At 39.1% G+C, this 24,157-nt stretch overlaps 1 protein-coding gene across 1 annotated transcript; it reads right to left on the bottom strand.

Moving 5' to 3' along the window:
• Positions 1–12,598: 12,598 nt before the first annotated feature.
• On the bottom strand, positions 12,599–22,998 carry LOC128520178 (transcription factor E2F3-like). The gene is made up of 7 exons (XM_053494285.1): positions 22,139–22,998; positions 19,645–19,756; positions 18,994–19,213; positions 16,111–16,269; positions 15,144–15,258; positions 14,856–14,997; positions 12,599–14,749 (listed from the first exon to the last, which is right to left on the bottom strand). Exons 1-7 carry the CDS (start codon positions 22,379–22,381, stop codon positions 14,502–14,504), a joined length of 1,239 nt encoding a protein of 412 aa, XP_053350260.1. The 5' UTR covers positions 22,382–22,998; the 3' UTR covers positions 12,599–14,501.
• Positions 22,999–24,157: the final 1,159 nt, after the last annotated feature.

Raw genomic sequence — 24,157 nt, 5'->3', positions numbered from 1 at the left:
CCTTCAGTTCAGATGCACCCAGAGACTGGTAGGATGTCAGGAAAAAAATGGCGCAATTTTTCGAGCATTGCCAAGGTGAGAGCTGCTGCAGTCCAAAGAGACCGGGCAAGAACAGGTGCTGGGTCCAGTTCAGTGTCATCACTAACACCACTGGAGGAAAAGGCACTGGCAGTATTGGGAGAATTAGTGTCTCATGGAATCCCTGGGGGGATTAATGTGAGAAGAGGTGATGCCGGGCATGCCTTATGCTCACAGGCCAGACCATCGCCACCTCCCAGTACACCATGCTACTCAGAAGCCTGCAGCACCCTCCTCTCCTGGTAGCAGCAAGCCTGAAGAGTGCACTACTCCACCGCCTCCAGAACGCATGTCCTTGACAAACTGTCACCATGCCGCCCGCTGTAGCGAGGAACTCATAAATCTCAAACGCGAAAGGTTGGTGGTGTTGCATAACATTGAGCAAAAGATGGATAACATTGAGCGTTGGCTGACGGGAGGAAAAGACCTCGCACGCTATTAATTAGAGCTGAAGAGGGCCAAGCTGGAGCTGGCCAAACAACAGCATGCCCTGGCAGAGGTGCAGTTCAATAGACCTTCAATCTCAGTACCAATCTTACTGCGATCTGAAGGTAAGTCAGTTTTTCGTTGTTCATATTTTGATGTTTATTTCCTCACAGTTGCTAATCTAATGGTCTGTGTTTTTGTTTTGTTTTTTAATAGAAGCGGAGCAACAGTCACACCAGTGACCGTGTGTGTGTGTGGTCTGTGTAAAGAGTGTTTCTATGTCATTTGTAGTGTATGCCCCTATTTCTTAAAAAAAAAAAAATTATATGTTGCCGTTCATAAAGTGCAGAGGATGGTCTAAGCTCCCCAGTCTCAAGTGTGTGTCTTCTTTAAGACTAAGTAATTGTGTGGCACAAAGACAAGACATTATTTGTCAGCCTTCATGTGTCTGGAGAAAAACTGATTCCCTATTACAATAAGAAACATACGTGTAAAATGTTGCTCTATTTATCCACAAGGAAATTAAAGCATGTTTTAGGTGGACGTTTTTTTTTAAAGACTTCTTTGTAGTAGCAGAGTATCGACATTAGTCTGAGATGGAGATGATGAGTGTTTAAAAAGGGTTTGCTGTGCTTGAGGCAGAGTAGCAGTGAGAGAAGCTGTCTTCGAATCTTGCGACCTGAGTTCACTACCCATTAGATAAATCAAGATTAATCAGCAATACGACATTTTAGCTTGGACATCCAGTTAACTTTTGACAGAGATATTCTAATGTTTAGGCCTATACAATTTTAGGAGAAGCATGTCAGTTGTTAGGGTTGTATAGCACACATATGTAATGAATACGATAAGATGACAGTAGAGGTTCGAAGCATTACAATAACACCGAAAAATGAATGGATGCATGATATGAAACTCCCAAATAAAACAGATTTTAAACGAAAACATTTTCAATCAACTACTGCCTCGCCTCAACCCAGGCAGCATGCAGTGCAGCCCTCTGTGGAGAATTGAAGACCACCGTAACTGCGCAACACCTGTGAGGCTTCATGCGCAATGCTCCTGCGGACTTGTGCAGACACCGAAAGTGCAGCTTCCAGAGTCCAATTTCACGCTCGACGATGTTGCGAGTGTGAATGTGTGCAACACTAAAGGCTTTTTCAGCCGGAGTCTGTGGGTTGGATACTGGTGTAAAGAGGTACGTTCTTAGAGGGTATCCACTGTCCCCGAGGAACATGCCCTGACCAAATTCACCTCTTTCTGCTTGCTCACCCACGGCAGAATTGGCCCAGACAAAACTGTCATGGGTGCTGCCAGGTCATTGATTAGACCCCATCCCTATTGCCGCATATCCCTTTCACAACATGTATGCCTGATCAAGCACTGATGGAGTGGAGATAGGGATTAGTGTTTCATCCACTAAGCCTAGGACTCTAGGAATGCCAGCAATGGCATGGCAGCCCTCGTGCACCTCCTGGACCTCCTGGCGTGTTGCTGGCAGTCAGATCCAATCCCCAGCATGGCGCAAAAGGGTGTTAGTAACAGCGAGGACGCACCTTCACGCGGAGGGTTTCCTGAGGCCGTAGCCTCCATGAAGCTCCCGGTAGCATAAAATCTTAGCACTGCAAGCAGCTGGACATCATGACGTAAAGCGGAAGAGCGACGCGTTGGCCTGAAAAGCTCAGGTCCGAGCAGGTCAAGAAATTCCAGAATCTGTTGCCTTGGAAGGCGAAACTTTTTTCAAAATAGCCACCTCAGTTAAAATATGAAGAGGGCTGAAGTTTTGCTCAAAGAAAAAATGTACATGCACCACACGGCTCTGCGGACAGCACCGTCTTTGGTTTAGCAGAAAAACACTCTGTAGCGCTGTTATATCTGTTGCTTTCATTAGTCACATTATGAAAGAGGCTAATTAAAAGTCACTCTATTAGTACTGATATAAAATAAAATTCTCAATTACAGTATATTCTATAATTAATACGACTTTGATAACGTGCCATAATGTGCTTTATATAGATTGATTTATAAAGACTGCTGCTCAGTAGTGGCGACTAGCGTAGAGCTGAAACTAAGCTAAGAATGAGTTAAGGTTGGTCCAGACCAACCTTACGAACATGTGACTTATCTAAGAGATACTTAGTGTACAACTTAAGAACTACTTAGCGATAAGAAGCTTTCGAGGAACCGGGCCTATGTTAGTAGATAGACGGGTTAGTGGCTAGACTAACCTGTTTAGCTACTAATCTGTCCGATCATACACTAATCTGCTGTGCTGATGATACCCAGCTTTACCTAGTCTTATCTCCAAATGATTATAGCCCCATAGACTCCCTCTGCCATTGATAAAATTAACAGTTAGATGTGCCAAATTTTTCTTCAGTTAAACAAGGAGAAAACTGAAGTAATTGCATTTGAAAACAAAGATTATGCTCTGAAGGTGAATGCATACCTTCACTGTAGGGGTCAAATCAAGTCAAGAATCTTTGGGTGATTCTGAAAACAGACCTTAGTTTTAGTAGTCATGTCAAAGCAGAAACTAAATCAGCATACTGTACTATCATCTCAAAAACATTGCAAGAATTAGATGTTTTGTTTCCAATCAAGACTTGGAGAAACTTGTCCATACCTTTATCACCAGTGGGGTGGATTATTGTAATGGTCTCCTTACCGGCCTTCCCAAGAAGACCATTAGACACCTGCAGCTCATCCAGATCGCTGCTGCCACATTAGTCACATTTAAATCTAAATGTAAAACCCATCTGTTTAGCTGTGCATTTATTGAATGAGCACTGTGCCACGTCCGAACCGACTGCATTGTTTTATGTTGACCTAATATTTTCAACTGTTTTATTTTTATTTTAAATTACATTTTAATTCATTTTAATTAGTTTTCTATTTGTATTTTTAATTAAATTTTGATTAGGTTAAAAGTTTCTTTGCAAACTTTTTTTTTATTTTAAATCAAATAAAAAAGTTTTCTTCAAAAAGTTTTATTGCTATTATTTTCTTTAATTTTATGATTATTTTTTTTCTTTTATGTAAAGTTCTTTGAATTACCATTGTGTATGAAATGTGTTATACAAATAAACTTGCCTTGCCTTGCCTAGACGGGTTAGTAGCTAAACAGGTTAGTAAATAAACGGGTTAGTAGCTAGACAGATTAGTAGCCAAACGGACTAGTAGATAGAGGGGTTAGTGGTTAGACAGGTTAGTAACTAAACGAGTTAGTAGCTAGACGGGTAAGTAGCTAGAGCCTAAATAGACTAGGAACTAAACAATCTTGGAGACACACAAGCCTGGAGACACACAGATCAAAGTAACAGTAACTAAACGGGAGACAAACTAACTAGCCAAAATTAACAAAACAAATGCAAGAACAATTCCGAACAACAGAACAAATGACTACAGTGGAAACTTGGATTACGAGCATAATTCGTTCAGGAAGCGGGCTTGTATTCCAAAACAAAAAAATAAACACATACAAATAATTAACACAAAATATAAAGTAAAAATAAAAAAATTTACTTGCATTTTACCTTTAAAAAAAAAAAAGTAAAAATAAATCCCGTCAGATAAGTGTTTCCGTTTATGTGCGCAGACGCTGTGTGTTTGTGTTTCTCTCTCTCTTGCACTGCGGAGTGTGTGCGTTATGTGTGTGCGCACGTGTAATTTGACACCGTGCAGGTTCACTCTCTCTCTTTTTCTCTCTCACTCTCTTTGTGTGTGTGTGTGTGTGTGTGTGTGTGTGTGTGTGTGTGTGAAGCAGAGTTTCCTAACTGGGATATACGAAGAATGATTTCGCTGTGCTGTAAAGTATATCTGACAAATAAATAAATATTTTTATTATTTTTCAAGTGTTGGATTATAGCCTTTCCGTGGTATGCTAATAGCAAACAATTTATGTTTTATATCAGAATTTACAATTTATAAAAATTTACTGGTGGTAAATTACCAGATATTGATTCTGCAGGCAGTTTTACTAATAAAAATTCGAAAAGGAAAGAAAAAAGGAAAATGAATTTATAGAATACAGAGCTTTATCTATTATATATGTATGAAAATGAAGTACAGAATAATTATCGAAATGCTCAATCATTCGTGTCTGATGAGAAAGCTTAAATGTGTTCATACGATTTAGCAAATTTTCTGCAGATTACTGGGTGGATCGTATTTTCCAGCCTGTCAGTAGTATAACAATAATTCTACCAAAACCTTCAGACTGCATCAAATCTGAATTATAACCTCCTATGTAGAGATTCAGGCAGACTCAGTTCAGTCAGTCAGTAACTTGTATCATGAAGAACACAATGGTGTTTGGGGCAAAACTTCAGACACACAATCTCACAGCAATGCAAAGGAAGTTGTGTTGTGCAGTTGTTGTTGGAAATAGGTCTCTCGACGGAGGAAAAGGTATTTATAGTTTATAGTTATGTATTATCTCCACTCATATGAAGCTGATGGAAACAGGGACAAAATTCGAAAAAGGTGGCAGAACAATTCCTTCCCGTACCCGTCTCATTCCCCCGATCTTACACCACCTGATGCCTACTCGTGGGGAACGTTAAAGGTGAGTGCGTTCAACTGTGAACATCCGCCAAGAACTCATCCTTTTGCAGGAGTCTGCAGTAAACGATATGAACACCATCACGCACACTATGGTAAATCAACATGCTAAAAGTGTGTGTGTGTTCAGGATTAATAAACTTACAGATGACAACAAGATGATATTCTTTGTCTTTTCATTTCAGTACAAAATTACACATTTCAGTACTGTCTATTTTGGCGCACACTGTAATTACTTTAAATGGATTCCAACCAGTTTCTGGTTTTCAGCTTCAACCCTTTTCTTTAGTTCTTCAAGTTTTTTTCACTCGTTTTGTTTTTCCTGATTCATTCACTTTCCCATTCAAAAAAATCCATGTGCTGAAGTATGGATACAGCGTCACTCTTTAAAGCGATTGTATCCAGTGTAACCACACACTGATAACACTCTTCCACCAGTCTGACTTTTTGTCTTTCTTTCTTCTTCCTTTTCAGATTTAAATCTACTTATTAAACTCTGAACTTTTCAGTTAATTCTAAAGTCTTCTTGACCCTCCTTGTCTTCACCACATAGATCTTGTCCTCTTTAACATGGACAGAGTGGTGACACTTTCCAATACACACTGTGCACCTACCCTCGGACATCACACTACACCTAGAAAAGTCTCTCTCCTCCTCACACTGCGAGCTTCATTTGGAACAGACAAGGTTCGTTGAGGAGAACTAGAAATAAACACCTGACTCACGGTAGTTAGTATCCACATTCTCTTCAGATGTGTGTAGGTTTTTTTTTTTGTGGGGAGGACGACATACATAAACATGTGTTTAAAATATATTCATTCTACAGATAAAAATATAAAAGAATGTTTGCTATTAAAAGAATAAATAAAAAAGCACACAAAGTGCCCAGGAAAGCAAGGGAGAAACACACACACACACACACACACACACACCCCACTAGGTGCATGAGAGGAAGAGAGCAGGTCAATCTGACCTAGATAAGAACATAAAACAATTATTATGGTACTTTTTTAACAAGGTGTTTTCTTGTAACTGCACTGAAGCTTGGTGAAGAGGAATGTATGAGTAAGTTCTGGTGTAAGTGATGTTACTGTGCAAAGCGGCGCTCATTATCTCATTATATAAGTTGGAGGAAACCACAACAAACTCATGGCAGGTGAAAAAGGATAGTTTAATCTGCTGTGTGATTAAAATACAAAAAAAGAGCTAATAGATACACTAGACCATTTACTAAAACCGAATAGATACAAAAACTGATTAATAACTAATAAAAAGAGATATATAAGATATATATGGCTTAATATAAAACAGAGCCTGGATAAGCATCAGAAATCAAGAACTGAGTAACTAAACGACATCATAGATTAGATGAAGCGGCCTGTCGCCTCTGAGCAAGAACCACACCTAGTGGCAGTTGAGTGTGGGGAATATGGACACCCCGACTGAAGGAGAATCAGTCTGCGTACCCACAGAGGCGGTCTCTGGGGCCTGAACCCCAACAGAGGTGGTGAGGTTGGTGAAGTTGGTTTGTGTAGCAGTAGATGTAGATGTTTGACCCGCAGTAACGAGATGAGACGCTCCCTTTCTCTGATAAGGAAGACACTTCTCATGACGTGTCTCCATTATGCTCAAAGATATTTGGCACTCGGCCTGGTCTTGGTCAAGGTCAGCTTGATTAACCACAGGCTGGGAGGAGTTGGAGCCCACACTGTCCATGCTGTTGCTATGGTCGTCTTTGCAGGTGCGGTCAGCTAGAAACAAGAAGGAAGTAAAAAGAGATAAGAGAAATAAATGAGATATATATATATATATATATATATATAAAACTATGAGTAACAGAAGGAGATGCTTACCCATGCTCTGTCTCTGAAGTGCTGAGGGCAAAACCAGGAACTTGGAGTTTTTATAGAGGAATTAAGCACCACCCTGTCTTGTCTCTTAGTTAAAGGTTTATAAGGAGTGTGTATTCAACTGTTACTCAGTCTGCTCTTATCCTGTTCATGAACATGCATTGAGTTCGCTCACTTGGGCTTCATTACTGTAATAAAATCCAGAGTCTTTTAAATACTACTTAAATTTGAGTTACAGCTAATGTTTAGCATTTAAGTGTAATTTTCATTAACAGTGGAAAAAATAGCCACATGAATCCAACTAACCTGACAAAAAGTTTTTTTTTTGCATATTTGTTTACTTAAATGGTTGAGATCATCAAACTAATTTTTATATTACTAAAAGACAACATGAGTACATAGAAAATGCAATTTTAAAATTATAATTTCATTTTATGAGGGGGAAAAGCTGTCCAAGCCTATAGTACCTCACCCTATGTGAAAAAGTAATAGCCCCCTTTCTACATCATGAATGAACTGTGATTTTTGGAAAGATGAGCTAAATTTCACTTGCGACACCCAGACCTGTTTAATCCAGATATCACTTAAATAGAACCTGTCTGAACAAAGTGAAGCACACTAAAAGATCTAATGATCTTGAGAATTCAAGAACAGATGAGAAACAAAGTTATTGACATGCGTCCGTCTGGAAAGGGTTACAGAGACATTTCTAATGCTTTGGGACTCCAGCGAACCACAGTGAGAGACATTATACACACATGGAAAAAAACCTTGAACAGTGGTGAACCTTCCCATGAGCGGACGGTCTACCAACATTACTTCAAGAGCACAACGACGGCGCATCCAGGAGCTCGTAAAAGAACCCAGAACAACATCTGAAGGACTTCAAGGCCTCACATGACTCAGTGAAGGTCAGTGTTCATGATTTAACAATAAGAAAGAGACTGGGGGCAAAAGAGGCTTCCATGGGAGAAGTCACTACTGACCATAAAGAGCACAAAGGCTTGTCCCACATTTAACAAACAAACAAACAAACAAAAAAAGATTATACCCAAGACTTTTAGGCAAACATTCTGTTGACTGATGAGACAAAATATAATATATAATATAATATATATATAAAATATATATACTAAATTAAATTACATTTCATTTATATAGGTGTAAGCAGTCAATTCAATACATATATGCAGCATGCCATGTATACTAGTCCCTGGAACACAAGACAATCACCTCTTGATTTAATCGTTAAGGCAGCAGGTTCATTTTGAAAACATGTTAAAAACAGCCATTATCCAGTTATGGTCTCCAGGGCACAAATTTACCACATACCACGACCTCAAAGCTCATCAGATCAGTGGCTTCTGCACACACACACACTGTCTCCACGGTGTCTTTCACAGTATCACAGCTTCTAAGGAGTGATACCCAAACGATTACATCACTGGTAGGAAAACAGACATTATTAGAGGTACATGAGTCAGACCAGGCCATTTACGAGTTATTGTCCGAGTTCGAAAACAATCTGACTCGATCTTTATCTAAAGAGATCAAACTGATGATCTTTCTCACATCAGCAAAGTGATACGGGTTCAAGGTCCTTCTATATATTTATTTCTGTTTTACAATTGTATTGTACAATGACAATAAAAGGAATCCGTATAATCTCATTGAGAGGTTGTTTACCTTCATTAATGAAAGTGTTTAAAAAATAAACACGTCTAAATTATTGAATAACTCTATATAAATTCCTGACTATGTGTATATTACGTGTAATAAACTGCAGCTATTTGCAGTTATATAATTGCACAGGTCTGCACTGCGATTGCAATTCTTATGTATTTAACTGTGCAGCACTACTTGTTGCTCAAAAAGTGTTTGCTTGGTCTTCATTTAATCTTTTTGATTCATTCACATTTTGTACATTTCATAAAAAAAAAATCATTTTTTTTTTACTGTGTAAAGCTGCTTTGGGACAATGATAATTGTTAAAAGTGCTATACAAATAAAATTGAATTGAATTTAAATGCGTTATAGATTATTTTCCTCTTCTAGTACCACATTAACTTGTCAATTTTTTCCCCTAAAAGTGCAAATCTTCGCACATGATGGACACACTGATGTCAGCCATGTCCTTTCTGTCAGATTAAAAGTCATACTGTGCAAGTAAGGACAACAAGAAAATATAATCAGATATCTAATTCACAAACAATTCCCAATCGGACATGGGTAGAGTCAAATCAAACATGACTGTTAGACCTAAAAGTCTAGACATGAGACGGCTGACCTCGTGTCCATACACACTGAAATGCTAATGCTGCTAACTCCAGGAGAGAGACATGTCCGTTTGGCCCGTTATTAACACTCTTCTCTAAGTAGAACGATACACAGTACGGCTTTGTTTGCCATGTGTGTGTGTGTGTGTGTGTATTATCAGTCAAGGACACTAAAGAGGAATGTGTCTTATTGCTTTTATTTATAATCTGGTGAATTTTCAGAACAGGACAAAATACACTCAATACACCAATCCCCACCAAAAAAAAAACAAATAAAAACAAAAACAGGGGTTCTATTAAAGACATTTATTTAAATTTTTGCCCCTCAAGAGACGTCATACTGTGAAGCTTATCAAAACACTCAATTTTAAACCGTATTCTACACACAGCCACTTTCATGCTAAAAAGAATGAGTACACTGTGACCAACAAACTGTCCTTATTCACACACACACACTTATTGTACACAGTTATTATTGAGATAGTCAGGAGGAAAGTGTGCCATTAAAGAAACACAAACACAGAGGATAAGAAATAATGATCAAAAGACTGAAACTCGGAGGTGATACGTTAAATATTAATATTAATTCAATTCAATTTTATTTGTATATCACTTTAAACAATTGTCATTGTCGCAAAGCAGCTTCACACAATCAAAGGAATTATTTAAGTCTGTATGGAATGCAATATTAGGTAATTAATTTGGGGTAAATAAATATTGGAGAGGTTTTCCATCCGTTATGGTAGATTTTATATGTTTATTGTTCCTTAAAATCACAGATTTAAAAATCAGTAAATAATAATATTAAAACTGGGAGAACGATGATTTGGTCGCTCCGCTGGATTTCCTCTAAAGTTATTTGGCCACCGGTTTTAAAATGTATTTCTTTTCTTCCAAACAATACAAATAAAATCTTGAAGAATCATAAAGAAAAGAGAATTAAATTCTAATTAAATAATCTTGTGAATAATTAAGTTACAATTTATTTTTTAAAGAAAAGCATGGAACCAACATGGCAGTAACACGTCAGAGAAACATGAAAAGTGAATTTTTTTTCCACTATTGTTGCGCGCACACACACACACACACACACCTTTTAATTTTTTTGCAATGGTTTCACTAAACCTAACCTCCTGAGGATTCTCCTAGAAGCTAGCCGTGTAAAACTGTTTGTGTTCTAGTCACTAAACATCAACCTTCAGGGCTTTCAGGAAACACACGATGAGAACAGACGGTTAAAGGAAGCATGAAGCTCAGTAGATTCCTCTGACTGAAGTGGAGAAGCTCATTTTAATAACTGCTGGTGTTGAAACACAGTGAAGGGTTGAGGAACAGACTACAGACTCAGGTTTAGTGAATAGAGGTGATAGAAATCATATAAAGCCAGGGTTAAGGTGAGGGAACCAGATCCAGTGCACGAGCCAGGACGGTATGGAGGGAAGGAGACGAGTCATAGCCACGCCTTCATAACACAAATCATCATAATTAAGTGTATTGGGTAAATAGTTCATTAGTAAAATGAGGAAACAGCTGCCTGTCCAACCTAATGATCCTGTTCCCTGATGTACCGCAGTCTTGACCTTGACTTCACACACACACACACACACACACACACACACAGCTCTGTAGACTTCGCTGGTTGGAGTTCATTGTCTTTTTGCTTAAACAGGACTTTTTGTATAAAGTGAACTTTTTCCTATTGCAGTTAGTTTCATTGCGGATAAATACAATTAACACAACATCACACACTAAGAAATCTAAAGGAATTAAATATGACGTCTCTACAAAATAATAAACAGATGAGGATGTATTATTTATTGGAGATGGAAATATGATCCCCAGCTATGAGCCAATTCTATCCGTATTCTGATTCAGTTAACATCATGAGTTTATAAATCTCCCACTTCTACATTTTCCCCCTCAGATTATTTTACAATTCTGAACAAACTTATATGTTAAACTTAACATATTTTACTTCTCCCACACAGGATGATGTGCTGCCTTTCAATGCGTCACCTGTAGGATCATAGCAGAACTGCAGACATACAGGAACAAGAAAATGTAGATGAACCTTCTGAAAGTTTCTGATGTTCCGGTTTTCTGCATTAATTTGCCATTTCCTCCCAACGCATGTTCTTAACAGGACTCCTGGTATGCCAACACCTGACTCTAATTTGAGGTCATTAACTCAAAGACCTGAGTATTATTTATTATTTTAGGCACATTATATTAGTCAATACCCTTGACTTGGATAAAGATCAGATTATATTTTATAATATTTTATAGGGTGTATCAGGAGGGAATGTTAGAGATGGAGCTGCCAGGCAGGAGGAGAAGAGGAAGGCCTAAGAGAAGGGTTATGGATGTGGTCAGGGAGGACATGCAGGAGGTTAGAGTGAGAAAGAAAGAGACGGTAGACAGTTAATGGAGACAAATGGTCCACTGTTGCAACCCCTAACAGAAGAAGCCAAAAGAAGCATACATAACGGACTTATTTTTTCCTGCATCTCTCATTATCTATAAAGCGTTATCCTGTATCCAGGGTCACAGGGGGCCTGGAGCCTACCCTAGGAGACATAGAGCACGAGGTGGGGTACACCCTGGATGGGGTGTACCCCACATGTTTCATCCTGACAAATTCATACTCTGGGAAATGTGGAAAAGCTAATTAGCCTAATCTCTACATCTTTGGACTGACCCAAAGGGCGACCACCAAGCAAGAGAACATGCAAACTACACACACAAACAGAGAGGTGGGAATCGAACCCTCGACCCTGAAGAGGCAGGGTGAACGTGCCAAGCACTAAGCCACAGTGCCACCTCATGCATTTCTATATATTTATTTCCCCATTTTATTGCACTTACTTTTTTCCTTCACCAAGACTGTACAAGAATTACTAAAAATGAAGCACGACATCTACCACTACTAATAAACCAGCTTAACAATAGATGTGTCCTGAATCAGTTTGCATGACTATGGAAAGGATGACTAGTCGAATTATCGGTCAACTAAGTACCAAAAAAATATATATATTATATATATAAAAACTCATTCCTCTCATTAAACGCAGTGTGTATTATAATAAAGTTTATGACTACATCAGTGTTTCCTGGAATAAACTAACACACTGCCTCAGATGAGTAGAGTGATGACGCCGTCATACAGAATGAATGTTTCCCGTGGTGGAGGCCAGCTCTGGAGTTAAAGGTTTTCCTAACTGGATCTCTGCATAGCTGGTAAAGGCACCGAGACACCGAAGTAATCAGGACTGGGTCTGAAACACTACTCAGCACAAAAAGACACAGACAACAGTTTAGATTTTTCTTTTTACCCCAAAAAAACTAATCAAAAGCAACGAGAACACTTTTCCTCAATGTTCAATAAAATATCTATAAACACACACCTGCAAATATCACTTTAATTGCAATTAATGATAAAAATACTGTACTTCTGTAAATGGTACAGAAAATAATTTTTTTTTAATTGCAAAATATTGAAATCTTAAAGTAACATGTTTGTAATGTAGGTTTATTACCTAGTGATCAGAATAAACAAGCAGAATTTGGCCCAATATCAGTGATACTGTATCCACTGGCTGACATTAGCTGAACTGAATTATTATTGTACTATATGTTGATTAAGATCTTTGTGGAATTATTCTAGCATGGTACACGACACATGGAAAAACATTAACTTATCAAGAACATACTTAAAAGAATCAATAGGTCACACAACAGAGTTTCCCCTTAACACAAAGGCAAAGTTTCAGACCACTCAGTACAGGCGAGAACGTTTCAAACACTACTTCTCAAAAAATAGAAAGGAAAAAATTTAATTTAGTTAATTCAGCTAACAACTTTTATTTGGGAGTTTTAAAACTTTCAATATAATCTGTTAGAGTTTAGAATTTGGGTAGGTGTGTTTCAGTGGAGACGTCATCCTGGTTCTCCTAGAGATTTCGTAACCTGAAGATCAGACACCAAATGCTGTCTGATAATTAGGAGGGGACATAGAGAAGTCCAAATGTGAAGTTTTTCTTAAATTTTTTTATGTACCGTACTACTTGTACATAACAAAAGGCTTCTAATTCAAGGACACCGGGCCTTCATGTAAAAACATGCGAATATCGGTCAGTTCTTGTAAAAAAACTAATTCCCCAAAGCAACAAATTCAATTCATAAAAACGTCTAAAAATCATTTCTGCTAGGATGACCGCTTGGTAAACATACATCCATGCTAAAGAGTTCTAAAGTGCACTTCCAAAACTGAAATAAAACCCACCACTGGGACAGATGTTTATCCTCAAATCCATCTGAACTCCAAATCAGTCGGAGACCCTTTCAGTGGCATCACAAATTTACCCTTTGGTCTCTGAAGACCTTTGGATCAAGGCTAAATTGGACAAATTTATACTTCATCGTTACGCGTTGATGCGAACAATGAAGTGATTCCTCACACGAGGGAGTGTAAGGAACCTGCAGCAGCACTGATGCAATAAAGAGCAGCTCATGAATCATGTCTGCTCATATCCCATCGCCATGGGAACGAAACAGACAGCAGAACGTGATGTAGGCGTTGCTGTGTAGTTCTACACAGAACCTGATTTATTCCATGGACCCATTCACCTGGGTCTTTACCGGGAGGTCATGTTCACCTTCAGGTATGATGAAATGCAGAAGTCAACGTCCTCAATCAATGAAAATTAAATGATACGTCCTCAATCAATACTGAGGAGATAAAAAAAAAAACAATCCAGGAACTATCCAAAGTCAAATGTTATTCGTTAAATTTTGGAAAGGAGGACCTACATGCTGAAGGAGAGACAAGGAAGTAAAGAGATGTTCTCCAACTTCCAATTCAAGGCTTCTCCAAGTTGGAAGATCTTGGTTAGCAAGAGCACAAAGTTGCAAAACAGGGTATAAAAAGTCCCAGTTCGATGGGAAAACCGAAAGCTTTATCTCCAAGTGGTGTAGGAACAATGATGGGTTCCCCTTTTCTCTTCATCCAGGATTGAGATCCATGATGGAGAATCCTGAGGCAGTTATAGAGGACAAGCTTCGAGATCCACCCTGCATTAGGTGCATCACTGAAGCAGTGGTCCTCAATATAATCTTTACTTTCTTGATTGAATGGAAAATGTTAACTCAAGTAACACCTGGGTTCTTCAAGGAACCTTTAGGCTGGAAGTGAGTAGACCATTGTGTAGACCAAGTGTCTCTTAATTCAGGATGCACCTTACCAGACTCCAGAATCAAGGACATATACTGAATCAAATCCGCACGCTTCCGTCGGTCCAAGAGGTCCGATTTAGTTGCATAGAAGATCATCCAGATTGGGGAGTCGGTCAAGGTCATCGAAGAGATCAGAAATGCCCTCTCCTTCTCCCAGGCTCATGAGGTAGTCATCACTAAGCGGTGGCGAGCCCAGGCTGATGAAGGGCGATTCGGAGTATGGGTTCTGATCCTCAGTTTGTTGCAGCAAGCTGGTGTAGGTGGATGTAATAGGCGACAGGTTGGTAACCGTCACTGCTGGGCCTGAACGACTGGAGTTGCCATCTGCAGGTAAAGACGGAAAGGGGGGAATGGTTTAAAACAGAAAAAAATAAAAATAAAATGTAGAGCCGCTTATTTTTAAACTTGGTAAATCTCCAAAGCAAGCTACCTTCTAAAACTTTCACAAAAGAAGACGAGTTTTCATTCGAACTCGCAGTCTGATTCTTCACTGGACTGTCGGGGGTGTTCTCATCAGGACACAAAAAGACATCTATTGGCCCTTTTGTACTGGTGAGGTGAACCTGCAAGCCCTAAAGGGGGAATTTAAACATCACAGCTATAGAAACTGGACTTTGGATAAAAAAAATAAAAAAAATACATAAGGCTTTGGAAGAGTTCACTGAGTTTCACAGCACAAAGAAAAGAAAAATGCAACAAATCACAAGTAATGACTGACCTCTTGTGGATCGGGCACCTCTAACTTGGTCTCAGACGGAGCTCTGACGACAATAACCGTCTGATCTTTCAGACTCTGGTCCCGTCTGAGGTCTTGATACGTTACATAAGCAAATGTAGGAAAAGTTAAAGAACCACAACATAATACAAATTAAATTACAACATACAGAAGATACAAGAAACCATGACTACGCATGTTCCTCAACAAGATGAATCAAGCTTCCCCTAAATAATTGCTCCAAACCTAATATCAAGAAGAATCTCCATCACACCCCATTCAACCACTCTACCTACTCCCATGCCAAGGGCCCCTAAAATTCTGTAATGAAAGCCAGTATTTCCCCACACAGAGTGCCCCGAATCTATGCGGCGAAAGCACTGTTTTTTTTTTTTTTTTTTTTATATTAACAAGCAAACTACTTATACAAAAGTCCTGCTCGTGTGTTGACGGGGAAGACTTCAGACATCAAACGGTGCTTTTGGGTTCCCTTAATTTGAAATGTTGCCACTGTTGGACCCTTCAACCTGGTTTATACAGTAGGTTGGATCTTTGAAATAAAAAAAATAATAATAAAAAGAAATGAATCAAAATAATGTGTTAACAGTCATATGCATGTAGCAGACCACTTTTTGTGCTGCAGGTAACGCCAGCCAGCAAAATTATTCCTCTTAACCCCACCCGTCAAGAAGAACCAAGCTCGCAATCGCCCTAATTCCAGGATGACCAGTTTCTTTACTCCCATACGCCATTCTGTGACCACTACCAGCCCAACGTCCTCGTGAACGATTTAGGTGAAGTTTTACTCTGACCAGAGCAATCCCACTCATGCCCTTTCCAATACTTCCCTCTAAACATCCCTTTGATCTTTAACATCTAAATAGTTAACAGAAATCCACACAGAAAACAGCAGATAAGCAACAGGTCAAGAAGCAAAGACGCAGTCACACCAGCATGATGGAAAGGATATTTCTGACTCTGCGTTGACTCCGTCATCTGCTTGACGTCTTGCGTGCATCTTTGGATCAGCTCATCGAGTTTGCGTTCCTCCTGCACCAGCTGAGCCACTTCGCTGCTTAAAGTCTGTTTATGGTTCAGGACTCCACCAACCTCCGAAAGGTTACAGCCCCTAACAAACCATACAAAAACAGAGGCTTAGTTCACATGTTAATGAGGCACGTTTATTAGCACTACATCAAGGTTACCACGATATGTTGTTTATACATGGATGAGCAAAAACTTTATCATAAACATTGAGAAATGGCCTGAATAACTCTGATAACTTGCAATGCCCATGCACGTCAAGGTCTGGGATACGGATAATGGTATTTGCCGTTCCTCTTTATCTAGGATGATGTACAAAAGTGCTATGAAGTCGCTAAAAGTAAATACATCTTCATACTAGTTCACAAGGTCCGTATGATATGTATGATATATGTAGGTATGATTTGTGCCACATTATTCTTTAATTTTTACCCACATATAAAACCAAGTTGTACACGGTACACCCTGTTCCCTATTGGCAGTAGTCTCCTTCAGGAGAACAAAGCACCCTGCCACATTGTACATAATTAAGGAACAGTTTGTGGAACGCAAGTTCAAGGTGGTAGCCCTGACCATCATTTTGCTCAGATCTCAATCTGACCGCGGATCTGTGACATATGCAGAATCAAAGAATTCAAATTGTTCCAGCTCCATCTCACAAAGAACTGGATGTTAGGGATCTGATACTAACGCTTTGGTGGAATCATGTAGCGTCTATTAATTAGCAGGTCAGGTTTTGGTGGCACACGGAAGTCCGTCAGAAGATTAGGCAGGTGGTCATCATGATCAAATTTATTAACTTTAGTGTACATACTATATCAATGTTTTACAGCATGGACTGTACCTTTCTAGCAAATGCCCAAGGTAAAAAAAAAAAAAAGTTTCAGCTAATAAGTTTTTAAAGTTATACATTTCCACCAACAGCTTTCACATGTATGTGTTTTTTAATGGCATTTTGTGAAATGTTTTCATGAATAATTTGTTTAGGCTCCTTCGTCAACGATCAGACCATTCATCCGCCTCGACCTTAACATGGTCCATCTGACTAGACCAGGGCTCGGCGACCTTTGGCTCCGGAGCCGTATGTCTTTAATCCCTCTGCTGCGACTCCCTGTGGCCTTGGAAAATAAATGATTTAATTAGTTTTTTATTTTTTATTATAATTTGTTAGTTTTTTATATGCATTTATAAATTAGAAGATTATGGGTGATCTTGTAACAATAAAATAATGTTTCATTTACTTAATTATGTTTAATTAGCTGCCGATGTGCGACACCTGCCGGCACGTGATCTATATAAAAAGTCCTTTTTTATTCAGGGTGACGGCTGACTGCACGCTCCAGTACATGTAATAAAAAGATGATGTCACACAGAAGCAGATGGCATTTTTGGTTTGGCTGCAGGTGGATAATTTAAGTTTGGGTTTTTATTTATTTCATAAATGCGAGTTGGACTCAAATAGACACTGAGGATTTTATTGGAAAGCGACCTTCAACCCAACTACTTTTTTTCCCCTCAGTTTAATTTTTTTTTTCTTTTTACAGACATACGATTTAATTTACTCTGTAGCTATTCATTGATTTTATAAATGCACACTATAGTTTTTTTATACATAGCATGAAGGTAAAAAAAAAAATAAAAAAAAAAACGATATATGCAGTGTTTTACTTATTTTAGATGTCAAAAGGGTTTTGTGGCTCCCAGTGGCTCTTTTAGTGTGTAAGCCACACTCCACATGGCTCTGAGTTTATTTCAAAAGTAGTTTTTTCATCTGGTAACTATGATGTAACCTGATCATTACTATTAAGAAGCGAATTCTGATCAAAAAATCTTTATACTCTTTTCGTCATGTATAGCGTGCATGTGTCACAAACTCTGGTACGGAGTGAAAGTCATTAGAAAAAAAGGCTTCAGTTCGTTAGGGATCATAAAGACTGGACTTTGGAGTGATGTAAAAGGGTCATGTGACCTGATGAGTCCAGACTGAGCCTATTCCAGAGTGATGGGCGTGTCAGGGTAAGAAGGGAAGGACATGTCCACTGTACAAGCCTCTGGAGACAGTGTTATGATCTGGGGTTGATCAGTTACTCAGGTCGAGACTCAGTAACGTTTTGGGGCAATAAAAATGAAGTCAGCTGACCACCTGAATGTACTGAATCACCAGAGTATCAAAATGTTATCAACTTTTTTGGGGGGCTGGGCAGTGTATAATAGGAACAAAAATCTCAGATTTGTTTTTAGACAAAGTCGTTCAAACGGACTAGTGGCCTGGTGCGAGGTGAACTAATTACTTACCGTTTGAAAGAAATTCAAAAGTTAACATCGAGCCCTGATCATACGGATCACATCATTTCCTTTATTGCACTTTTTTAAATGCCCTACACTCTACGCTGGGGCTCTTGGCTGGTGTCCTGGTTCCTCGGCCTGACGTCTGAAAGATCTGCACCGCTCTGCATTATCGACATTTGCATACACGTTATCACCCCAGGAAAGCCCCACACCCTAACAACCCGAGTGAGCATATACAAAGATGCACAGAGATATCGCAGCAAACGTATGCCATGCTGCAGTGTTTAAGCATGTTTACAACCAATATTACCACAGCAAGCAAAAGTATTTGCGCCTCTATATTCATTTCCTGCTTACAAACAGGAAGTGTGGTAATCTTAAGCGTGCAGGCACGTGTGCGCGCATTGGGCGCGGAGCCACACCTACTGCGATGTACTTATTATTCGAAGCAGCAATTTAAATTTCATGTTAGAAAGAAGGATCAGGACGTGAATGCACCCCATCTCCTAGTTCTACGTACATCCACTGTATGTTGTTTTTGGACTTTTTCTTGATGAGGTGCACCCCCTCCAGGACGTTGGTGATGTCATAGAGACGTCGCTTCTGGACGTTGAGTGCCTCGGCCGCCTGGTTGAGATCCACCACGCCGTCTGATGACTGGCCCAACAGCTGCACGAACTTCTTCGTCAGGAGGCCCAGGGACGTGTCGTAGCGAGTCTTCTCTGACGGAGACTTGGGAGCTACGTGGAGAAGTTATGAGAAGACTCAACACCACATCAACAACAACACCACATCAACAACAACAATTCCTTACATTTTATCAGACACCTGATTCCTTTGGATAGTAGCTAGTACGTATTTTGTTAAAATTAACAATAAATGGAAAACTTGGGGCGTCATTCATCCAAAACACTCAACACCCACCTTAACTAAGATCTTTATACAGTACATAGAGAAAATATATATACAGAAGCCACATTTTTTTACATTTCTTTTGCAAAATGCTATAAGAACAAAACATATAAGCTTTAACAGAAAAATAAAAAAGTCTGGTGCAGTAACAGTATCATTACTTTTTTACCCCGTAGTAACACAATCAGCACTAAAATTAAATGCTAAGACTGTCATCACCATTCAGTTTGAATCCAACCAGAACTGGATCGGTTCTTACTTTTGTTGCCCTTCAGCACAGCCAGCGGGCCTCCATTCTGGGTCTTGGGGGTTTTCGCTACTTCACTTGTGTAGACGTGATCCGAGTCATCGAGAGCCAAGCGCCTCTTCGCCTGTGGACGGCGTTCATAAGACATTCAGACAAGATCAGCAACCATGTTGCTTTCACAGCTCTACTAATGTGAGATCAGCAATAAAACAAAAGCAAAGCAGATGGAAAACTGCAGCTGGAAAAAAAGTCTGGCGTTCCTGTCTGGGATTTAGTTCAACCTCGTTTGTATTCCAGACGAATATTTTGCAAATATTAAGCAAATAACCGACAGAGAAACCCCCGCCATCGTAGACGTCCATCAACTCATGTTAAACTGGAAAATCTTACACACAAGCAACTTAATTTAGAGCGCAGCATTAAAACTAACTGGCTTTAGAATCCGGAAAAAGTTAATACATCTGATATTACAAGGAATAAGGTCATAGGTTCTGATATTGAAGGTCACAAGAAGTAAAGTCTGTAGCAGAGCTGGATGATTTGTTTTAAAAATAAATAATCTAACAATAATAACATTGATTACTGTGTAATACTGCAGTTGTGATTTAAACTGCGATATGTAAATATTAAATGCACCATTTTGTATTTAAACAGATTTATTGGGGGTAATTATTAAAAAATTAAATGTTTCTTGATATTTATAAGCAAATACGCACGTTAGAGTAAAAAAATCTACCGAGATTCCCGACTATGTTCATATTATCAGTGATAAATTGCAGCCTTTTGCAATTAAATAATCACACCAGTGCGTACCGTAATTTACTTTTTTTCTTCTTCTTTTTTTACACGGTTAGTTGTGCAGCACTGGGCTGTAGATTGTGATATTAAGGTTACGAAAAGACTAAGACCAGCATATTGTGGTATATTTACATATATGATGTAATGTAAGGCATCAGTAACATTATTAAAAATAAATAACATTTGACATTAAAATGAAGAAACAGTAAATTTAGATTACAAGCAGAAAAAAGGGAATAAACTCGCCACAAATTCTAACAATTGGATTGTTCCTAATATGAGAATCTACAACTAGCAAAACATAACTTTTTAAATATCCAAACTTAAATCGTTCCTGAAGCAGAGCTGTGCGCGGACCAGAAACCCAAACATTTCTCTAATTTGTGATTCATGTCGTTCCTGTTAGCAAGACTAAACTGTAACGTAGATTACTGGCTAACTAGCTAGCGAGTTCAACACTCCAGCTGTTTGAACAGCTGCTTCATATCACTTTTTGTTGTACTGAGAGTGGCTACTAAGTGCAGATGGAATTAGTGACGCGATATCAGGTTCCATGTGAAGCCAAACTCAAAGAGAGTCTGAGGTACTGTAATGAGTGTGTAAAGGAAAGAAGTTAAGGCGTTAGCCAAGTGTGTGATGTCCTCAAACATCGACTACGACTTCCTGTTTCGATATCATAATTAGCACTAGTGTTACACTGAAAACACACCAAAATTACAATAGTTAAACTAACCATGTGTATATAAAATATCATATTTAGATTTGTATCATTGGGTCGCTCTAAAAGCACTGGTCAGTCTTCAGAAACAATTTAACTCATTTACTTCAAAACAAACTAACACTTTTTTGTACAAGCCTGTTTGACTATAAATTTCTTATCTAATAAATGCAGAGAAATAATATTGGGAAAAATATGCAATTATTACTTTTTGGTTTGTAAAAGGTTCGTAAAGATTTCGTTAAACATTAGATAAAGCCGCGACGCACTCTTGCGTAAATTTTAGTTTTTCCCCCCTGAACTACTTCCTGTTTAGACACCACCGCTAACAGAGACGCTAATAAACGCAAACAATAAATAACAAAATTGATCAACAAAACAACTTTAATATTTTTATGGTTTCTGTACGCGTCCAAATTTTAACTTATTGCGCAGCTCATCTGCCTTTATTAATTATTTTACTTTTTAAAGCGTGATAATGAGTCTTTGATGTCTTCCTGCGTCACTTTTCAACTTCCTGTTTTTTCTGACGTCACACATCATCATACCAGGCAGAAAAATGACAGATTTCTGGATTAGATCCAATCCAATCCAGAGATGTGGATCGAATTCCCCAACCCACACACACACACACACTGCAGGAACGAGTTAATTCGTTGTGTTGTGTATGAGACACAGGGTTAGACTAAACCCCTCCTGACTTCCTGTGTCACTTTTTACTGATGAGGTTTAATTCTCTGCAGGAAAACTACTTCCTGTTTGGACCCTGCTCCGTTACCATGACTACAGAACGCGTTAATTAAACAATACGAGAGTAAATTAAAGTTCATTAAACCCTGGAGTAGAGATGCGGCCACGGATTCGAGGTGTGTGTGTGTGTGTATGAAGTTGCAGCTGTGTGTGGGCTAGTCGGTTAGCGTTAGCCCGTGTGCGGGGTGTGATTAAATGTTTTGGCCCCCCCCTGTCCCCGGTGCAGTTAGTCGGTGTTACCGGAGGCCGTCCCAGCGCAGGTCTCTGTCCGCTCTGTCCGGTGCCGGTGGGGGTGGTGTAGAGGCTCGCGGCCGGAGACTCGGACACACACACGGCGGCGGCGGGAGTGTGTGTGAGGCGCGGCGGCGGTGCGGGCAGCGGCGGCGGGGTGATGATGTGGATGTAGGTGGTGGTGTGTGTGTTCGCACCGACCCCGGTAATGATCAGACTGTCCGGGGCCGCGGCTGAGATCGCTCTTCTCATCGTCTCCAACGCGCCTCCTCTGTGTGTGTGTGTGTGTGTGTGGCGCTTCTCTTTCTCTCTTCCGACCGAGTTTTTCACCCCGATGCGCTGCTTTAATGCAGGAAATACTGCCCTGGCATGAACGATGAGCCCGTGCCCTGCCGCCCTGGCCGCGCTCCGGGTGATATTAGACCGATAAACGCGCAGATGGCTCGGATTTAAGAAGTTAGCGCCGAGCTCGGGGGCCGCTGCGCCGCGCGCTGGACGGAGGGAGAATGGCGCCAGGAAGCTGGCGGGGACTCGGGCGCGCGAAACTCAGATCTCCCGCGCGACACTTCAAACCCGATTTGCATCTTGCGCAGGATTGGTCGCTTTACATCTGAGCCACGCCCTCCGGCCCTTCTCTCAGCCACTAGCGCTCCGCGACGTTGACGAGCAGCGAGGAAGGAGAGGAGGGGCCGTGCGCGCCGGAGTCTGATTGGTCGGTGGCAGCACGCGTACGGTGACGTCACAGACCCGAGGCGGAAGAAAGATAAACACAGAGACGGAAGCGATAAACATCCACATCAAACCGTTCATGATCTCAACAAGAACCTCCAGAAAAGTTCACTTTATTGGTCTTAAATAATAAAAAGTATTTAAAAAAAAAAACATTTATTTCATACTAGTTTCATATTCCTGACAAGGTTAAAGAAGTTCACCTCATAAATATTACACTGTATTTATTTATCCTGTTCGTGGAAATTCTGCAACCAACAGGGAGAATAAAACTAAAAGAATGGATTCCTCACTTTTATTATTATTATTATTATTATTATTGTGAAGTGATACAATGTTTTTGGTGGCAACTTTAAAATTATATGAAAATAATTGTATTCATAAATCTTTTAATTCCACGTTAAAGGATCTAATTATCTTTTTCCGCCTCAGTAACAAATTATTTGAATCCACTGTCCACTTTTATATGTTAATGGCCAAATTCTACATCTATAATTATCCTAAATCACTTCCTAATATATCTCCCTTCTTCTGTGAAATACAAAACCTTTTGAACTCATTTCAAATCCTCACTGTTAGTGTCTCGACATTCAGATTTAATCAATTAAACACTACTTATGTTTCTCTATATTTTTCCATTCTTTATTTATTTGTTGGTTCTCTCTATCAGTTGTTTTTTATTTCCATATCCTTTACTAGATATTTCCTTATACTGTATATCTTATTTTTTGTAACTGTGAATAGTTATTTGTATAAGTAATTTATATATACAATATGTATATATATATATATATATATATATATATATATATATATATGTGTGTGTGTGTGTGTGTGTGTCACAACCTTTACCTGCACATGGAGATCTGAATATAAATGTGCATTATTTAAAACCACAGTTTTACAAGAGTTATCTTTTAAAAATTGATTTTGCTGCACTAATAAGCACATTTATATTGATAAGCAACAAGAAAATAGATAGATAGATAGATACTGTAGATAGATAGATAGATAGATAGATAGATAGATAGATAGATAGATACTGTAGATAGATAGATAGATAGATAGATAGATAGATAGATAGATGGATCGATACTGTAGATAGATAGATGATCCTGTAGATAGATAGATAGATAGATAGATAGATAGATAGATAGATAGATAGATAGATAGATAGATTGCAAATGATGCTACTTAGTAAATCAGATTGCAAACTGGCAATTCAAAATAAAGAAAAATAAATAAAATTGTCAGTGTATGCATGTGTTTGTAAAGTGACAGTGAATAATGGGGTATACA

Source organism: Clarias gariepinus, chromosome 4 (assembly GCF_024256425.1).
Source record: "Clarias gariepinus isolate MV-2021 ecotype Netherlands chromosome 4, CGAR_prim_01v2, whole genome shotgun sequence".
Classification (NCBI taxonomy): Eukaryota; Metazoa; Chordata; class Actinopteri; order Siluriformes; family Clariidae; genus Clarias; species Clarias gariepinus.
Note: the sequence above shows the minus strand (reverse complement) of the source record. Positions and strands in the feature narration are given on the sequence as shown.